This window comes from Ovis aries, chromosome 3 (assembly GCF_016772045.2).
Source record: "Ovis aries strain OAR_USU_Benz2616 breed Rambouillet chromosome 3, ARS-UI_Ramb_v3.0, whole genome shotgun sequence".
Lineage (NCBI taxonomy): Eukaryota > Metazoa > Chordata > Mammalia > Artiodactyla > Bovidae > Ovis > Ovis aries.
Genome location: NC_056056.1, coordinates 217,781,785 through 217,801,723, shown reverse-complemented (window position 1 = coordinate 217,801,723; position 19,939 = coordinate 217,781,785). Strand labels below are relative to the sequence as shown.

At 49.8% G+C, this 19,939-nt stretch overlaps 1 protein-coding gene and 1 non-coding gene across 2 annotated transcripts; one reads left to right on the top strand and one right to left on the bottom strand.

Moving 5' to 3' along the window:
* Positions 1-1,989: 1,989 nt before the first annotated feature.
* Positions 1,990-5,500, bottom strand: MCHR1 (melanin concentrating hormone receptor 1). The gene is made up of 2 exons (XM_027968139.3): positions 5,073-5,500; positions 1,990-3,850 (listed from the first exon to the last, which is right to left on the bottom strand). The coding sequence occupies exons 1-2, from the start codon at positions 5,152-5,154 to the stop codon at positions 2,871-2,873; spliced, it is 1,062 nt and encodes a 353-aa protein (XP_027823940.1). The 5' UTR covers positions 5,155-5,500; the 3' UTR covers positions 1,990-2,870.
* A 10,952-nt stretch (positions 5,501-16,452) lies between these two features.
* Positions 16,453-16,583, top strand: LOC114114256 (small nucleolar RNA SNORA33). Its single transcript, XR_003589086.1, has one exon. It is a non-coding gene; the product is annotated as a small nucleolar RNA SNORA33 (small nucleolar RNA).
* The last annotated feature ends 3,356 nt before the right edge of the window (positions 16,584-19,939 follow it).

Below are 19,939 nucleotides of genomic sequence, written 5' to 3'. Positions count from 1 at the left end.
AAATACAAATAAATAAATAAATAAGTATGCTGCAATACAGTACTTATTGCTCCCGAACAAGTGTTGCAAGTATAAATACTTTCAGGAACCAAGGGAAACAAAAGTGACTCAGACCGAGCTTTAGACAGTAGGGAGTGGTGGCAGGGATTGCAGCAAACTTGGGAGGATTTGCTTTCTCTAAAAGAGGGGGTCACTGCTCAGCCCCAGCCAGCTGTGGTCCCCAGTGACCACCATGATCTTACACCCAATTGGCCCTTCCACGCCTCATCCACCTGACCTCCTGGACAGCTTTGGTCCAGCCTACCACTGCTCCTTAAATGACTCTTCTCTTGTTTCTGTGATGCCACAGTTTCTGATCGCCTTCTACTTCTCTGGCCATTGCTTACTTACCTCTTACGGATGTCTCTACTGGCTTGACTGTTCCTTCTCTGTTCAACTCTGCATGGAAATGTCAAGCCTCTTTCCCTCTGACTCTGCACTCACTCTTTCCTTAGACCATCCCATCTCCCTAGAGGCCAATGACTTCCAAGTTTCTATTTCTCCTTCATCCTCCACAGCCAGCTCATCCCAGGCCCTGTGGCTTCTGCTTTACAAATGTATCTCACATATGTGCCTCTTTCTCCATCTCCACTGCTGCCGCTCTAATCCAGGATGTTTCCATTGCCTGGACCACTGCTGTAGACGCCAGCCTGTTCAGGTGACTGCTGGATTGGGCTGGGGAAAGACATGTTGGTGAGAGTGGCCCCCACCCCCATGATAACCTCTCTGTCCCCTTTTCCCTCTCCAGCCATGAGTTCACCTCTCCCCAGTCCTCTCCCCTCGGTTCTGTCTGCATCACCACCACTCACGTTCCTGTCTCCACCCACTTTGCTCCAACTTCAGTTTTCAATATGGCGTTGAGAGGCTACGGGGCCTTCAGCAGGTCATTCACCCACCCACTCACCCACCTGTAGCCTTGGTCACCTGCATTTCCTGGGAGAGGCCATCTCACCTATTTCCCCTCCTAGATTCCTCCTTGAAGGGGGAGGGAGTGGGGAAGACAGACCCAGGGAAGACTTCCACAGGCAAACCAGATACAGGAAAACCTCCTTTTGCAGAACCAGTGGGTAGGGGTGGCCTTAAGGCTCCCATAAGAGTTGCTTTTCTTTTGTGGGATGTACATCTCAAGTAGATTTGGAGCTTACCTGACCCCACTTTAGAGGGTAAGGAAAACTAACTATCCCCACCCCTTACCACCCCAACTCCCCATGCACTGGGTGGAATGGAACGCAAGAGGGAAATACTAATACTAATGATTAGAAAAAGCTCCCCAGGACCCAAAGAGGCTGCCCAGAAGTTTGCTAAACAGGCTACCTGCTACAACTCCACAGTGAAAAATAAGGACCAAGAAGAGGCTCTGCTGATGCACCTGCTTTAAGGATGTGTCTGGATGAATCAGGAGGCACAGTTTGCTCCCACTGTCTCATCCACGTCTTCATGCAGGACGCCTGGCTCTGGGTTTCTCTCTTGAAGAAGCTGAGACGCAGCATCCTTGGCTGCCGCCCAGCGGCCCCATCTGTAATCTTTCTGCTCAACGTGGCTCACGATCTTCGCAGCCGCAGCAAGAGGCAGGCTCAGGTTTAGGCTGCCCCAAGAAGCCAGCCCTGCAACTTGTGACTCAGCGGAGGAGGTGGTGGGTGGGACTCGTTACAGCCGGCAATGGTAACAACCAAGTGTTTCTGAGCAGAAGATGGGAAGCCGAGTCCGAGAACAAGCCTGGCAGCGAAATTTCCATTTAATGAATTCACAGTAATTCCATTTGTGTGATCTTCCCTGTGGGTTTAGACAAGCAGATCCCCTGCTTCTTGCTTCCTACAACGTAGCCTGAACCAAGGACTGGATTCCACAGCCAAGAGACCCCTCCTTCCCTATTTGGCCACCCACCCCCACCGCTTCCCCCCAACCCCCAGGCCCAAGCAATTATACAGGAGCATCCAGAGAGATGTGGGTGGAGATTTTCCTTTATTCGTTTTTTTTTTTTTTTTTAACTTCAGAGAGAAAGGGCTGGAGCAAAAAGCTGATGTTCAAAGCTCCAGGCCTTAGAATGAACCCTGAAAGTGCAGGACCCTGATGGGTGTCACTCTGGATCTGGTGACTGACAAATGCACCCCATGGAGACAATGTCCTCACAGCTGCAAAGCCCCCTTGCCCCTCCCCATTTTTCTTAATTTCAAAGCACCCAACCGCACCCTCCCAAGATAGCCTTGTCATTCCCGGGTAGTGGATCTCCTAGCAAATTGGGCTTTTACTCGTGCGGGCTCAGAGCCCCATCCCCACCCCCCAAAGAAACATGCATCACTTAGAGATAAAGGGAAATTGACACAGGATGCTTGAACCTGGAGAGCCCGCATGCTTTACTCTTCATCATCCTCCAGCTTGGGAGAAAGGCTGCCTTCCATCCTACCCTTGAGAGACAGGAAAGGGCATTGAGGCTCTGTCACCTTTCCCGTCTCCCCAGGGCGCTCTGCCGTACCGCTGCGCACACACGAGCCCTGCCTGATTTTAAACAAATTTGGCCAGAAGCCTTCTAATCCTCCTCTTGGGAAAAAGACATTTGAGAGCTAGCAGGTGTAGGGCTCAGTGAACATTTAAACCAGTCTTCCTGCTCAGTGTCTGTTCAACCCGAAGGTCCATCCAGCTCTCGGAAGGAGATTTCTAATGCTTGGAGCCCCGAAAGTCAGCGCCAAGCCTCCCCAGTGGTCTGTGACCACCGCTCACCACCCCGTCTCCCCACAACCTCCCAGAGCGGTCTTGGGTTGCTCTCAGCGTCTCTCCCCACGGTCTGCTGTGGAGTCCTGACATGGAGGTGCCCAGGGTGGCAGGGAGAAGGGTCAGGCGCCCTTGCTTTCTGTCCTCTCCTCATCAGCTGTCTGGGCGTTGCTGACGGCGCGGAGCTGCCCCTGGGCCGCTGGCTTCACCGACAGGACCAGGCGTTTCCGGAACGTCTCACAGAGCACGATGTACACAAAGGGATTGAGGCAGCTGTTGGCATAGCCCAAGCTGATGGCCGCATTGTACAGGTAGACAAAGGTGAGCGTCGGGCGGCTGAGAGACAGCTGGGTCAGCTGAAGCACGTAGTAGGGCGCCCAGCACACAAAGAAGACCAGGCAGATGGCGATGGCCGTGCGGGTCACCCTCTTTGTCCGCAGCCGGATGCTGCGTTGAGAGGCGGGGGCCACGGAGGACGTCATGCGCTGCAGGATCCTCACGTAGGCGGCCGTGATGACCACGAAGGGCAGGGCAAAGGCCAGGAAAAACTGGTACAGGGTGAACCAGTAGAGGTCAGTGTCTGGGTTGGGCAGGCGGATGCCACAGCCCACGGTGCCCCCCGGGAAGGGGATCAGCCTGGCATAGAGCCACACGGGGGTGATACTGATGAAGGACAGGGCCCACAGGAGGCAGATCACCAGGGTGGCCACAGAGGGCTTCCGGAACTTGGTGGAGGAGATGGGGTGGACGGTGGCCAGGTAGCGGTCAATGGCCATGGCGGTCAGGATGTAGGTGCTGGTGAACTGACTGTTGGCGTCCATGGCCGTGATGAGGGTGCACATGGTCTCACCAAAGTGCCAGACTCCATTGCCCATGAGCTGGTGGATCATGAAGGGCATGCCCAGGAGGAAGAGGAGGTCCACCACCGAGAGGTTGATGATGAAGATGTCGGGGACATTGCTGAACCAGTGCAGCTTGGACTTCTTCACCACCGCGAAGATGACCATGGAGTTCCCAACAATGCCCAGGAGGCAAATGGTGCCAAACACCGAAGGCATGATGATGTTGATGTAGGCGATGCTCCCTGTGCGAGGAGGCAGCCCTGGGGACAGAAGGAGCAAGGGTCGACCATTTGACACGGACTCTGCTCTCCGAGGGCTGAACTCCTACTGGCATGCTCAGCCTCCAGCCATGCGCCTGCCCACCTCTCCATCCACCTGCCATTTCAGCTCAGGGCCCATCTTTCATCTGGAATCTTCCCTGCCATCCTCCCTGCCCACACGGCTGCTAAACGTAACCCCGTGCCCTCCTGCACCGGCTCCCTGCTCAATCCCACCAGAGTCTCCTGCACCACCTGTTCATTATAGGACCAGTCCCTTTGCCTCCTGCGTTTTCTCAGAAGGTGCAGCGTCAAGAACCACAGCTGTCTGCAGAGAACGGTTCTGTGGGCCTCGGGGCTCCACCAGGAAACATTATCGAAATAGCCAGCAGGACACGAACGTCTGTGCATGTGTGGGCGCGAGCATGTGTTTCTTCCTTTCCTATTTGCAGCCCTGCTCATTTCATTTTAGGAGTCGCTGGTTGGAAGCCGTGCGTTGATTGCTGGGGATCTCTGTGGGTGACTGTCTCGTGGAGGCTTTTGGCCATCAGGCCCACAGCCCTCCCCTCTCCTGGGTCCCAGCTTCTGAACCTGGGCTTTCTGAGTGACTAGACTGAACTGTGTGCTGCAGCCCAGCCACCCGACAATTTTCTCCATGCAAACCTTTCCTCTGTTTTCTTCCTTCTCTTCCCCTTCAAAGCTAGAATCCCAGGGCATCTCAGCGCTGGAAATGTCAGGAAGCCTCTTTCACCAGCAAAGTTAATTCCCTTGCGTCTCTGGGAATTATTCCTTCCCACGCCTCTTTCGTGGAGGAGGCAGTAAGGATGTTTCAGACCCCACCAGATCACGTAGTTCAAGTGAAAAACCCAAGGGGATGGGTGAATGAGTGAGCTTCCAGCCATCTCCCTACATACAGCCCTCCAGTTTCTCTTGCTTTTCTAGCCTGGAATTTTTCCGGCAAAGCATTTTTGGAACTCCTCAGCAGCCCTCCCCTGCCTCCCTCGCAGCTGGCAACATCCGAGACCACTTCCTAGCATGCCTCTGCCTCGGCCCCTTCCTCCCTGTAGTCCCCTTCTCCCCTGGCCCTCCGGGAAGGCAGACTGCCCATCTCATTCCCAAGAACTGGCATAAAGTTTCGCAAGCAGTTTAGCTCAGAGGTGAAACCTTCCCGTTTCCCACCCTCGGCGGCGCAGAGGAGGGAGGCCCGCCCTCCAGCGCGTCTCACCGGCCGAGGTGAGGTTATCCGGGCTCTCCGAGGTGTTGCTGGCATTGGGGCCGGTGGGCAGCAGCGAGGCTTCCAGGTCCATCCCGCCGGCGCCGCGGGTGCTAGCTCGCTCGTCCGCCCACGCAGGCTGCCGCAGGCTCCCGTGTGGGTCCCAAGCCCGGGCTCCCGGAGCCCCGCAGTCCGGAAGGGGGGTCTTCCTCGGGCTGCCCGGCAGTCTCCGCCGCCTGCGATCCCCACCGCTCTCCCCTCCCTCCTTCCCCGGCTCCCACTGACATCACCTAGACATATTAACATTCGGAGGCAGATGCGCGTTAACCTCTTCGGTCCTGCGCCGCAGCTCTGGCTTCCGACTGCCGGCAGAGCCGAGCCGGCCGGTCAACCCCATCGGGGACCGGGCTTCTTTCCCTCCTGCACTTAGGGCCGTGTCTCCTGTGCCACCGGGGGTGCTGCTGGCTACCCGTGAGGCTCGAGTCTCTCCAGAGGCAATGGGCTGCCTCCCTGTGGAGGAGGAAGGGAGCCTGGCCCGACCCCTCGCCCCTGGTAGCCCGGGCCTGGGCCGCTGGGCAGGGGCCGGGGTGCCTGTGCTGGGAGCTTGGGAAGGGAAGGCTTGGACCACTGCCATGCCTGCCTCCAGGCCACCCAAGGCCCCTTCCCAGCGCCCCATGGATTCCAAGCTGTGGAGTTGCTGGCTGTTGAGCCGTTTGGCTGGTGCTCAGAGGTGACTCAGGTCACCCTGAGCTGGTGATGCCCAGGGACTTGGGACCAGAAGAGGACAAATTCCCTTCTCCCCTGGGATCAGCAGGGACAAGGCTTATAGAGGTTTTAGTTTTCTAAATGCTCTGAGGTCCTTGAGGGTTTACCTGGAACTCCTTGAGACAAATTTCAGAGCAAAGACCCCCAAGGAGATCCTTGCTCAGTCACTTCAGTCATGTCCAACTCTTTGCGACCCCATGGACTGTAGTCCACCAGGCTCCTCCGTCCATGGGATTCTCCAGGCAAGAATACTGGAGTGGGTTGCCATGCCCTCCTCCAGGGGATCTGCCCCGCTCAGGGAGCGAACCCAAGCCTCCTGCAGCTCCTGCATTGCAGGCAGACTCTCTACTGCTGAGCCACCCGGGAATCCCAAAAGAGATCCTGAGGAAGAGCCTAAGAGGGCAAAACATTGAGTGAATTCTCTGCAGAGGCATCCTGCTGCCAGATTCTGATTTGGCAGGTCAGGCTGGGAGGGGCCCGAGACTCTGCATTTCAGACAGGTTCCCAGGAGATGCCAAACCAGGTACCACACTTGGAAGAGCAGTTTATGAAGGACTTTCATTTTCAAAGCTGCTGTAATGTTCAAATTCCTTTTTTTAAAAGCATGGTTTGCTTTGTGCTGGAAAATAATAACAGTTATCAAGATATTTTTAAAAGGCTCTCAAAACCACCTGCTTGAGACAGTTACTGACAAAGCAGAAGTACATAGTAGAAAGGGCAGTCTCTGGCTAGGCCACCAGGAGGAGGGCAAGGCCACCCAGCTGTCAGCTCACCTCCTCCCTGATGAAACTCTTGGCTCCAGTGCAAAACAAAGAAGAAACAACATTTAAGTAAACATTGTGTGCTTGTGTGCGCTCAGTAGGGTCCGACTCTTTTGCAACCTCGTGGACTGTAGCCCACCAGGCTCCTCTGTCCATGGGATTCTCCTGGCAAGAATACTGGAGTGAGTTGCCATTTCCTTTTCCAGGGGATCTTCCTGACCCAGGGATGGGACCCATGTCTCCTGCATTGGCAGGTGGATTCTTTGCTACTGAGCCACCAGGGTGGAGAAGGCAATGGCACCCCACTCCAGTACTCTTGCCTGGAAAATCCCATGGATGGAGGAGCCTGGTGGGCTGCAGTCCATGGGGTCGCTAAGAGTTGGATATGATTGAGTGACTTCACTTTCACTTTTCACTTTCATGCATTGGAGAAGGAAATGGCAACCCACTCCAGTATTCTTGCCTGGAGAATCCCAGGGACGGGGGAGCCTGGCGGGCTGCCGTTGATGGGGTCTCGCAGAGTCGGACACGACTGAAGCGACTTAGCAGCAGCAGCAGAGCCACCAGGGAAGCCCAAAGGGGAGGGTAGCAGGTGGAAACCGCAGAACGGGAAATTCTGTCAGGCCTCAGTTATTGTCCTGGGACAAGCACCCATGTGTACACAGCGTTTCTGAGTGATGACACAGGCGCAGGCGTGAGGAAGTGAGGACGAGGAAGGGAAGGAGACAAAGCTCAGAGAAGGTGCTTTATCGCCATCGCTGCTGTGGACGAGGGGGGCTTGCACTTACCAGGATCCTTAAAAAGGGCACAGACTGTTACCCAGAATCGTCTGCCTTTTCCCAGTTGCCTCGACCCCCAGTGGCTGAGTGTTGCCACTGGGGTGTTAACACTGCAGTCCTGGGTGCATGGGAGGAGCAGACTCCTGCTGCATCAGATGCGGCAGAAAGCGAAAAGATGTGCAGCTCGCACTTGAGGTGAGAGGCTGTCAGTGCAAGGTGAATCTCGTGCAGGAGCCAAGAGGCTTCTGGGCGAAAAGCAAACAGATGCAAGGTGCGTGCTGGAGGCGAGACTCATTGGCTCCAAACCAGTTAAGCCCACACACACCTGTCTGCTGCAGCTGGAGCTGGAGTCAGAGGTGACCGAGGGAGATGTGACACGGGGGGACAGAAGCACCCCATAGAGAAGACTGTTGCAGGGCTTCTCTGGGGCTCTTCCCTGGGGTAGAGCATCCACCCGCCAATGCAAGAGACAAGGGTTTGACTCCTGATCCAGGAAGATCCCAGATGCCGTGGAGCAGCTAAGCCCGCGCACCGCAACTGCTGAAGCCCTCACACCCTAGAGCCTGTGATCCGCAGCAAGAGAAGCCTCTACAATGAGAAGCCTGCACAGCACAACGAAGAATGGCCCCCACCCACCGCGACCAGAGAAAACCCTGCGCAGCAATGAAGACCCAGCACAGCTAAAAATAAATAAACAAATGAAATTGTTATTATTTTTTTTTTAAAGAAGACTACTGCAATAATCTGCTTGAAATAAGATGGTATCTTAGACTGGGGAGATGGGAGTCAGGAGAAATGGCGAGTGTCTGTACATTATGTAGAGTCCCGAGGGTCTGCTGAAGTTTGAACCAGAAACATACAGGAGAAAGAAGTATCAGGGATGACTCCAAATGCCTGGCAGAGGGGAGATTGGGAAGGCTGTATGAGGAGATGATTTGGAGGAGAAACCAAGTGTTCTGTTTGGATATGTTACATTTGAGATGTCTGTTAACATCTGCATGAAAAGGTTGGGTAGTTTTGGATATGAGTCAGAAGTTCCAGGGAGAGGTCACGCCTGGAGCTATAAAGTTAAATTGTTGACCTAAAGTAAGGGTGATTGGAAAGGAGATTCAAGGACTCAGCCCTGGAGCATTTCAGAATTGACAGGGTGGGGAAACGAGCTTGATAGCCTACTGTTTCCTCCTCTTTCACCTGCCATAGTCTTCCCACCTCCATCCATCCATCCATCCGTCCACCATTTCATCCAGCAGATCTGGATGAAATCTGGTTGAGCCTGTTATATCAGGTACTGTGTTAGGCTCTGCGGATGCAGTGGAGAAAAAAACAAACAAACAAAAACGAGTGACTTTTACCCAGGAGCTTCAGTGACAGAGTTGGGGGAGAGATAAGTCAGACAACAAGAAGAGGCCAGGGCAACCCACTCCAGTATTCTTGCCTGGAAATCCCATGGACAGAAGAACCTGGCGGGCTACAGTCCATAGGATCGCACAGAGTCAGACATGACTGAAGCGACTTAGCATGCACGCACAAGCCAATAAGTAAACAAGATATCCTGCTCAAGGCTTCAATCCAGATGAGTCCTGGTAACTTAATCATGAAGGGATTTAAGTGTTTATGAAAGAACAGCTATGGAATCATGCCAGGGAAAATGTCTCTGCCTGACTGGAGAAATTTAAACCATGACCGAGCAGCCAGGGGACCTGGAACAGAAGGCTTTAGCTTCCTGGCCTGTCATTCTGGGGGTGGGGTGGAGTGGAGGGGGGTGAATGCTGAGTCAGTCAGTCTACAATGGCAGATGACTCGTGTGGTAGGGAACGAATGGGATGATGGGAGTGACTGGGGTCCTTTAGAGAGGAGAGTCAAGGATGTTCTCTTTAAGGAAGCATTCAGGTAGAAACTTCAGCATCCATTCCATTACAAATGATCAATTTAAACCATATTTCCTTTCTGCTAGTGACTGAGAGCTGAGCATCCCTCCTGGATAGACGTGCACCTCTTCAAGTCCTCTCGGCCACATCTAATTTTTATTCCATCCATTGCTACAATGACCCTGCTCTGCAGTCTCTGACCAGTTTCAGGTACAGGTGAGGGTAAGACCTGACTGTGCTGTGTCCCAGGCCCGCACCACGTACTATCTACCCTAAACCCCAGTCCTCTCTGTGGCTGTCACAACTTAGACTAGGGGACCCCGGGGAATGCCTATGCTGGAGTGACCTGGAAGTACAGACAGAGTTCACTCCTTAGGGTGAACCCTTGGCCAGTGTAGTGTGGAAGACATGGAAAGATGCTTTTCCTGTTTCCCCCTTTTCCTGAGACACACTTCATGTGGTGTCTCAGGGATCCCATGGAATGTAGCATCTGGTCACTTGTAGCAGTGGACGAGCCCATGTGTGCTTGTGTGCGTGCTGAGATGCTTCAGTTGTGTCCAACTGTTTGCAACCCTGTGGACTGTAACCCACCAGGCTCCTCTGTCCTGGGGATTCTCCAGGCAAGAATACTGGAGTGGGTTGCCATACCAGGGGATCTTCCCGACCCAGGGATCGAACCTGCGTTTCTTACGTCTCCCGCATTGGTAGGCGGGTTCTTCACCGCTAGCGCCACCTGGGAAGCCCAGATGAACCCATACTGCTCATCACCTCCTCCTGAGAATGGAAATTTTGACCTACTTTGCTCCAAGCCATCTGACTCTTGACCTGCCCCTCCTAGCGCAGTCATGAGGTAGATTCAGCCTAAGTATAGCAATGAACCCTTCCCCTCCCATCTGCGTACCCCCACTCACCATGCCTTACGCAGGGGACCCCATATCTCCCAGGGCCCCCCATGGTGACACCCACCTGCCCTGTACTTTCCAGGACTTGACCACTGTCTGCATGTGTTGAAGTCTTACTGGGGTCGTGGCATCGATTCACACTTGCTCCCCTCTCTCCTGACTCACCCCTTCCACTCTACTCCCACCGAACAGCAGGAGTAGTCTTGTGAAGACAGACATTTCCAGGGGACTTCCCTAGTAGTCTAGTGGTTAGGACTTGGCGCTTTTGCTGCCTGGGCTCGGGTTTGATCCCTAGTCAGGGTACTAAGATCCTACAAGCTGTGTAGCACAGTCAAGGAAAAAAGAAAGAAAGAAAGAAAGAAAGAAAGAAAGAAAGAAAGAAAGAAAGAAATTGCATCACCCTATACTGCTGAAAACACTTCAGTGGCTCCCAGTTGCCTTCAAAATAAAGTCACCCTCCCTAATCGAATGTAATGGACATGACACTCTTTGGTACCCAGAAGTTGATCCCCCCAAAAACCACGGCCTTGAGAAAACCTTTAGGAGTGGCAGCACCACTAAGCAGCCCTTGGTGGGAGCTGCTGGTGGGAAAAAGGCTTCCTTATTTCTGCGGGGATGTGAGACCCTGGGGTGGGAGAAAGCAAGTGAGGAAAGTGAGCATGGTTATCGTAATAGAATGGTTATCATAATAGATGGGACCAGTGGAGTTATCCAGATGACTGCCCTGCAGAAGCTGATGTAACTGATTGATCACAGATAGATGAGCGGCCCACCCACTAAGTTCCTCCTTGATTGGTGTATCTGAAAAAACCCTTCAAGTCTGGTCAGCAGGTCTCTGACTTTAGCCCACTCGGCTCTGCTGATCAGGGTGTGAGTTAAGGTGGATCAAGTAATAAATGGATGTGTTGTTTTTTTCTTCCCCCAGTATGGCCAATGTTTCTTTTATTTTGTTTTTACTAAAAAAAAAAGAAAAGAAAAAGGTCATACTACACAATTTTGCACCTGGCTTTTTTCTCCTGAAGCTCCTTCCACATCAGCATATAACATATATCCATTAAAAAAAAAATTACATTCATTGTTTTAAATGGATCCTAGGGGGTAGAGCCAGACGTCCTGGAATGTGAAGTCAAGTGGGTCTTAGGAAGCATCACTACAAACAAGCTAGTGGAGGTGATGGAATTCCAGTTGAGCTATTTCAGATCCTAAAAGATGATGCTGTGAAAGTGCTGCACTCAACATGTCAGCAAATTTGGAAAACTCAGCAGTGGCCACAGGACTGGAAAAGGTCAGTTTTTCTTCCAATCCCAAAGAAAGGCAATGCCAAAGAATGCTCAAATTACTGCACAATTGCACTCATCTCACACGCTAGTAAAGTAATGCTCAAAATTCTCCAAGCCAGGCTTCAGCAACATGTGAACCGAGAACTTCCTGATGTTCAAGCTGGATTTAGAAAAGGCAGAGGAACCAGGGATCAAATTGCCAACATCCGCTGGATCATGGAAAAAGCAAGAGAGTTCCAGAAAAACATCTATTTCTGCTTCATTGACTATGCCAAAGCCTTTCATTGTTTGGATCACAATAAACTGGAAAATTCTGAGAGAGATGGGAATACTAGTCCACATGACCTGCCTCTTGAGAAACCTGTATGCAGGCCAGGAAGCAACAGTTAGAACTGGGCATGGAACAACAGACTGGTTCCAAATCAGAAAAGGAGTACGTCAAGGCTGTATATTGTCACCCTGTTTATTTAATTTATATGCAGAGTACATCATGAGAAACGCCGGGCTGGAAGAAGCACAAGCTGGAATTAAGATTGCCGGGAGAAATATCAATAACCTCAGATATGCAGAGGACACCACCCTTATGGCAGAAAGTGAAGAAGAACTAAAGAACCTCTTGATGAAAGTGAAAGAGGAGAGTGAAAAAGTTGGCTTAAGACTCAACATTCAGAAAATGAAGATCATGGCATCCTGTCCCTTCACTTCATGGGAAATAGATGGGAAAACAGTGGAAACTGGCTGACTTTGTTTTTTTGTGCTCCAAAATCACTGCAGATGGCGATTGCAGCCATGAAATTAAAAGACACTCCTTGGAAGGAAAGTTATGACCAACCTAGACAGCATATTAAAAAGCAGAGACATTACTTTGTCAACAAAGGTCCATCTAGTAAAGGCTAAGATTTTTCCAGTGGTCATGGATGGATGTGAGAGTTGGACTGTGAAGAAGGCTGAGCGCCAAAGAATTGATGCTTTTGAACTGTGGTGTTGGAGAAGACTCTTGAGAGTCCCTTGGACTGCAAGGAGACCCAACCAGTCCATTCTAAAGGATATCAGTCCTGGGTGTTCATTGGAAGGACTGATGTTGAAGCTGAAACTCCAATACTTTGGCCACCTGATGTGAAGAGCTGACTCATTTGAAAAGACCCTGATGCTGGGAAAGATTGAGGGCAGGAGGAAAAGGGGACGACAGAGGATGAGATGGTTGGATGGCATCATTGACTCAATGGACATGGGTTTGAGTGAACTCCGGGAGTTGGTGATGGACAGGGAGGCCTGGCGTGCTGCAGTTCATGGGGTCGCCAAGAGTCGGACACGACTGAGCGACTGAACTGAAGGGAGTGGATCCACTTCCCTGGTGGTCCAGTGGCTAAGACTATGTTCTCCCAATGCAGGGGCCCAGGGGTTCAACCCCTATTCAGGGAACTAGATTCCACATGTCACAACTAAGAGTTCACATGACACAATAAAAAAAAAAGATTCCACATGCTACAGCTAAAAATGTCCCACATGCCACAGTGAGATCGAAGATCCTATGTGCCCCGACCAAGGCCCAGTGCAGCCAAATAAATAAAGAAATACTTTAAGTGGATCCTATTAATATTACATGTATATATCAGAGTTTAGTTAGCCGCTTCCCTACTGACGGGCATGTCAATGACTCAGTTCTATTATTTTGGCATAGGATGCTGCATGTGGACATCCTTCTCCAGGTAATAAATTGAGTTTGACTAGGCTGACTGCCAAACAGTCCCCATGGATCTCCAAAGCTTTCTGCTTCCCTGCCCCTGCATCTGTAGCTGCAATAGGTATCCCCAGCCATTGGCAGAACTACTGTGTTGGCTCCTGGATTGGCAGAGTAAGGGATTTGATGAGGACAGAAGTCAAATGGAGATCCCTCCTCATAAAGTGATAAGCCAAAAGCAATACTGCACCCCCGGGGGACTGGAGAGATTGATGGTGTCATCAAGGCCTTTAAACAGGCTGGGTGGTGATTTTCTCACACCCTGCTCTCAGCGTGGCCAGTGGAGAAGGCAGATGGGTGTCAGAGGATGCCAGTGGGTTACTGTAAACGTAATTATGTGTTGACTCCAATTGCAGCTGTTATTTCAGATGTGGAATCGTTGCTGGGGAAAATAAATACAGTCCCTGACACCTAGGATGGAGTTATTGATCTAGCAAATGCCATCTTCTGTATTGCAAGAAGCAAAAAAAAAAAAAAAATCAGAAACCGTGCTTTTATTTGTCAGAGTCATTGGCACACCTTTGCCATCTCGCCTCGGGACTTCATTATCTCTTTTGACGGTTCTTCTATTCTCAGACTTTGAACACTTCATCGTCCCACGAGACAGCATGCTATGTTGATGACATCATGAGCTAGGACCTGGAGAGTGGAGAGGAGCAGATGCCACAGGTGTGAGCCAAATGCCACGAAAATACAAAGGCCTGACATCTCAGGAAAGGTTTGGGGCCCGGTGTTCGGAATGTGTCATGATTTTCCCTCCAAAGTAAAGCACAGTTTACCTGACATCTCCTACCACAAAGGAGGGGCCCCCAGAGATCCTGGAAACAGGAGCAACAATTCCTAAAAGGAGCAGAGAGCAGAGACCAGAGGGGGTGCTGGACATGCAAAACCCAGGGGAGCGTAGTCCACCCAGCCATCTGTTAGCCTGGCATGCCTTGCACGCAGGGCCTGTGACCCCCATTCTAGTGTTAGGTCACGGCTGCCACGTCAGTCAGTGGATTCTGAGTACAGCCCTGGTCCCCTCTGCAGCCTGGCACCCCCATTTTAGATGTTTGCACTGTACCCTACACTTTTTCTTCATGGGGATTCCCAAGTGGTGCAGTGGTAAAGAATCTGCCTGCCAAAGCAAGAGACAAAAGAGATGCAGGGTTCGATCCCTGGGTCAGGAAGATCCCCTGGAAGAGGGAATGGCAGCCCACTCTGGTATTCTTGCCTGGGAAATCCCATGGACGGAGGTGCCTGGTGGGCTACAGCCTGTGGGGTCGCAGTGTCGGACATGACTGACACGGTTGTGGCACGACACATCTTTTACTTCATAGCCGTCATCACAATTGTAAGCAGACATTTATTTATTGAGTGGTTGGTGGTTTAATGCCTTTCCCTCACTAGGTTATAACTTCCACGGAGGCAAAGCCCATGTCTGCCCTATCTCATGGTACCTCCTGCACCTCACACAGTGCCGGGCACACAACAGGTGTTCAATCAACGTGGGGAGGATGAATGGCTAGTAGAGGAATCTCCGTGAAAGCCTTGGGCGCAGAGGTGGGCAGAAGGGAGCAGAACGCAAGCAGTACTGGCCATGCTCTCTGACCCGAGGCTCGCCTCCACCCCAGCACTTCCCACCAGCCTGGCAGCAGTGGTCGTCATGCCCCTGGGCAGGCAGTGGGTGCCAGTCAGCTGTGAGGCACCCCAGAGACCTCAGGCTCCCTCTGATTGTGAGGAAAACCAATGATATCACCTTCAAGGGTAGAGATTCATCCTGAGATTCACGGAAATCCCAAGGAAGCGTGGGAAAGCAGCTACATGAAATTCTGACATGTGTGACTGCAGGGTTGAACCTGGAAGACATGACACCAAGTGAAAGAAGCCAGATCAAGGAGGCAAACCAAACCGTGGATGATCCCACTTATGTGAGGCACCTGGAGCCGTCAAACTCACAGAGACAAGAGGCAGAATGGTGGTCTCCTGGGGCTGAGGGGAGGAGGGATGAGGAGTTAGGAGGTAAGGGGTACAAAGTTTCAGTTTGGGAGGATAAAAAAGTTCTGGAGATGGCTGGTGGAGATGGCTGAACAACAGTGTGAGTGAACATCCTGCACTGAGCGCGTGCTGAAACATTGCTAAAGTCCATTTTTGTTTGTTTTGGCCACACCTTGTGGCCTGTGGCTTAAAGCTCAACATTCAGAAAATGAAGATCATGGTATCCGGTCCTATCACTTCATGGCAAATAGATGGGGAAACTGGAAACAATGTCAGACTTTATTTTTCTGGGCTCCAAAATCACTGCAGATGGTGATTGCAGCCATGAAATTAAAAGACGCTTACTCCTTGGAAGGAAAGTTATGACCAACCTAGATAGTATATTCAAAAACAGAGACATTACTTTGGCAACAAAGGTCCGTCTAGTCAAGGCTATGGTTTTTCCTGTGGTCATGTGTGGATGTGAGAGTTGGACTGTGAAGAGAGCTGAGCACCGAAGAATTGATGCTTTTGAACTGTGGTGTTGGAGAAGACTCTTGAGAGTCCCTTGGACTGCAAGGAGATCCAACCAGTCCATTCTGAAGGAGATTAGCCCTGGGATTTCTTTGGAAGGAATGATGCTAAAGCTGAAACTCCAGTACTTTGGCCACCTCATGCGAAGAGTTGACTCATTGAAAAAGACTCTGATGTTGGGAGGGATTGGGGGCAGGAGGAGAAGGGGACGACAGAGGATGAGATGGCTGGATGGACCGACTCGATGGACGTGAGTCTGAGTGAACTCCAGGAGTTGGTGATGGACACGGAGGCCTGGTGTGCTGCGATTCATGGGGTCTCAAAGAGTCGGAGACGACTGAGCGACTGAACTGAACTGGACTGAACTGAACTGTGGCCTGTGGGACCTTAGTTTCCCAACCAGGGATTGAATCCATGGTTCCTGCAGTTGGAAGTGCAGAGTCTTAACCACGGGACCACCAGGGAAGTCCCAGAGTGAATTTCCTGTTATGTATATGTTGCTGCTGCTGCTAAGTCACTTCAGTCATGTCTGACTGTGGGACCCCATCGACGGCAGCCCAACAGGCTCCCCCGTCCCCGGGATTCTCCAGGTAAGAACACTGGAGTGGGTTGCCATTTCCTTCTCCAATGCATGAAAGTGAAAAGTGAAAGTGAAGTCGCTCAGTCGTGTCTGACTCTTCGTGACCCCATGGACTGCAGCCCACCAGGCCCTCCGTCAATGGGATTTTCCAGGCAAGAGTACTGGAGTGGGGTGCCATTGCCTTCTCCAATGTATATGTTACCATAATTTAAAAATATGTTAAACAAACCCAACCAATGAATCTGCTTACCTGCATGTGTTTCTGCAGAAATTTGGAAAATGCTGGTAAGAGGAAAGCCATGTTATAAGCCTTAAAAACACTGAAAGTCATTAAGTTCCCTGAAAATGCCTATAAGACTTTTTTTTCTTTTTTAAAATTTATTTGTTTATTTTTAATAAATTTATTTCTTTTAATTGGAGGCTAATTACTTTACAATATTGTATTGGTTTTGCTGTACATTGACATGAATCAGCCATGGGTGTACATGTTTCCCCCATCCTGAATCCCCCTCCCACATCCCGCCCCATCCCATCCCTCAGGGTCATCCCAATGCACCAGCCCTGAGCACCCTGACTCATGCATCGACCCTGGACTGGCGATCTATTTCACATATGGTAATACACATGTTTCAATGCTTTTCTCACAAATCATCCCACCCTCGCCTTCTCCCAATGAGTCCAAAAGTCTGTTCTTTAAAAAAAAAAAAGTCTGTTCTTTACATCTGCATCTCTTTTGCTGTCTCACGTACAGGGTCATTGTTACCATCTTTCTAAATTCCATATACATACGTTAATATACTGTATTGACGTTTTTCTTTCTGACTTACTTCACTCTGTATAGTAGGCTCCAGTTTCATTCACTTCATTAGAAATGATTCAAATACATTATTTTTAATAGCTGAGTAATTGTTAACTCCAGGAGTTGGTGATGGACAGGGAGGCCTGCCGTGTTGCAGTTCATGGGGTCGCAAAGAGTCAGACACGACTGAGCAACTGAACTGAACTGAACTGAATATTCGCTATAAGACATTTTAATGATGGAAAGCATTGTCAAAAGACATGCACTAATTTTTGTTAAAGCTTTTGTTAAAGCTTTTGTTAAAGCTTTGCTTTAACTAGTGCTAACAACTTAGCCAAGTTTCCGAATGTTAGTAAAACTGTTTTTTCTTTATTTTTTTAGGGTTATGGTAAAGAGTTTCAAGCCAAGGATGTCATCAAGGAGTACTTCAAATGCAAGAAATGATCAAATTTTAAAAATGGAGCTCTTGTTCCTCAAAAAATAAAATAAAAGTATGTTAAACAGTTTAAGAACGGTATCACATACAATAATTCAGTCAAGAGCTTTTTATAAGATTTCAAAAAGCTTTCAAAAGTTTTCAAATATATCATATTCTTATAAATTGCAGCTCCACTGCATGTTCAGTTAAATATCATTTCTTGATAAACATGGAAAAACAAACACCACCACCACTCTGGGCCCCAGAGATTGCAACACATCAAGCCACTTGGAGACCTGGGGCACCCAGTCTGTGTTATTCAATTTGAGAGTTTTTTTTTTTTTAGTCTCTCTTCCCTGGTAGCTCAGACGATAAAGAATCCGGCTGCCAATTCAGGGGACCTGCATTCAGTTCCCTAGGTTGGGAAGATTCCCTGGAGAAGGGAATGGCTACCCACTCCCACTCCTGGAAGAAAAGTTATGACCAACCTAGATAGTATATTCAAAAGCAGAGACATTACATTGCCTACAAAGTTCCGTCTAGTCAAGGCTATGGTTTTCCCAGTGGTCACATATGGATATGAGAGTTGGACTGTGAAGAAAGCTGAGCGCCGAAGAATTGATGCTTTTGAACTGTGGTGTTGGAAAAGACTCTTGAGAGTCCCTTGGACTGCAAGGAGATCCAACCAGTCCATCCTAAAGGAAATCAGTCCTGGGAGTTCTTTGGAAGGAATGATGCTAAACCTGAAACTCCAGTACTTTGGCCACCTCATGCGAAGAGTTGACTCCTTGGAAAAGACTCTGATGCTGGGAGGGATTGGGGGCAGGAGGAGAAGGGACGACAGAGGATGAGTTGGATGGCATCACCAACTCAATGGACATGAGTTTGAGTGAACTCCGGGAGATGGAGATGAACAGGGAGGCCTGGCGTGCTGTGATTCATGGGGTTGCAAAGCGTTGGACATGACTGAGCGACTGAACTGAACTGAACTGAGTGGTCCTGTACTCTTATCTGGAGAACTCCTTGGACAGAGGAGCCTGGCAGGCTACAGTCCATGGCGTGACAAAGAGTTGGACACGACTGAGCGACTAACACATCAAATATTAGGAATTCATGTTGGATACCAAGTCACCTCAGACCACAGGCCCTGAGGTGATTGTGACGAGAGGACAAAAGCTGCCTTCACCTGCCAGGAATCACAAGTTGTACTAACTGCATGAAGAAATTACTGTTTCAGGATTGCTTTCTTCAAAAGCAGTGTGATGTTTGACATGGGTGACAAAATCCAGCGAGGGAACAAATAGCCTTTTTAACAAATGATACTGGGACAACTGGATAGCCACACACAGGAAAATGAAATCTGAGTCCTACTTCACACCCTATGTAAAAACTAATTCAAAATGGATCGGAGACCTAAATGAAATAACCAAAGCTGTAAAACTCTGAGAAGAATACAAAGGGGTAAACGCTCATGACTTAGAGTTAGACAAAGCCTTTTTAGATATGACATCAAAAACTCAAACTAGAAAACACAGATAAGTTAGACTTCATCAAAACTTAGAACTTCTGTGCTTCAAAGACTATCATCAAGAAAGTGAAAAGACAACCCACAGAGCGGGAGAGAGTTTTCATGAGTCATATCTGTAATAAGCGACTTGTAGCTGGAATATACAAAGAGCTCTTCCATTCAGTGCAGTTCAGTTGCTCAGTCGTGTCCGACTCTGAGACCCCATGCATCGCAGCACGCCAGGCCTCCGTGTCCATCACCAACTCCTGGAGTTCACTCAGACTCACGTCCATCGAGTCAGTGATGCCATCCAGCCATCTCATCCTCGGTCGTCCCCTTCTCCTCCTGCCCCCAATCCCTCCCAGCATCAAAGTCTTTTTCAATGAGTCAACTCTTCGCATGAGGTGGTCAAAGTATTGGAGTTTCAGCTTCAGCATCATTCCTTCCAAAGAAATCCCAGGGCTGAACTCCTTCAGAATGGACTGGTTGGATCTCCTTGCAGTCCAAGGGACTCTCAAGAGTCTTCTCCAACACCACAGTTCAAAAGCATCAATTCTTTGGCGCTCAGCCTTCTTCACAGTCCAACTCTCACAGCCATACATGACCACAGGAAAAACCATAGCCTTGACTAGACGGACCTTTGTTGCCAAAGTAATGTCTCTGCTTTTGAATATACTATCTAGGTTGGTCATAACTTTCCTTCCAAGGAGTAAGCATCTTTTAATTTCATGGCTGCAATCACCATCTGCAGTGATTTTGGAGCCCCCAAAAATAAAGTCTGACACTGTTTCCACTGTTTACAGACAATCCCATTTTAAAATGAGTAATGTATCCGAGGAGATATTTTTCCAAAGAAGAGATACAAATGGTTAATAAGCACATGAAAAGATGCTCAACATCATTAGACATTAGGAAAATACAAGTCAAAACCAAAAGAGGAATACATTTAATGTGACCAAATTATTTACAAACAGTTAAAATGATAAATA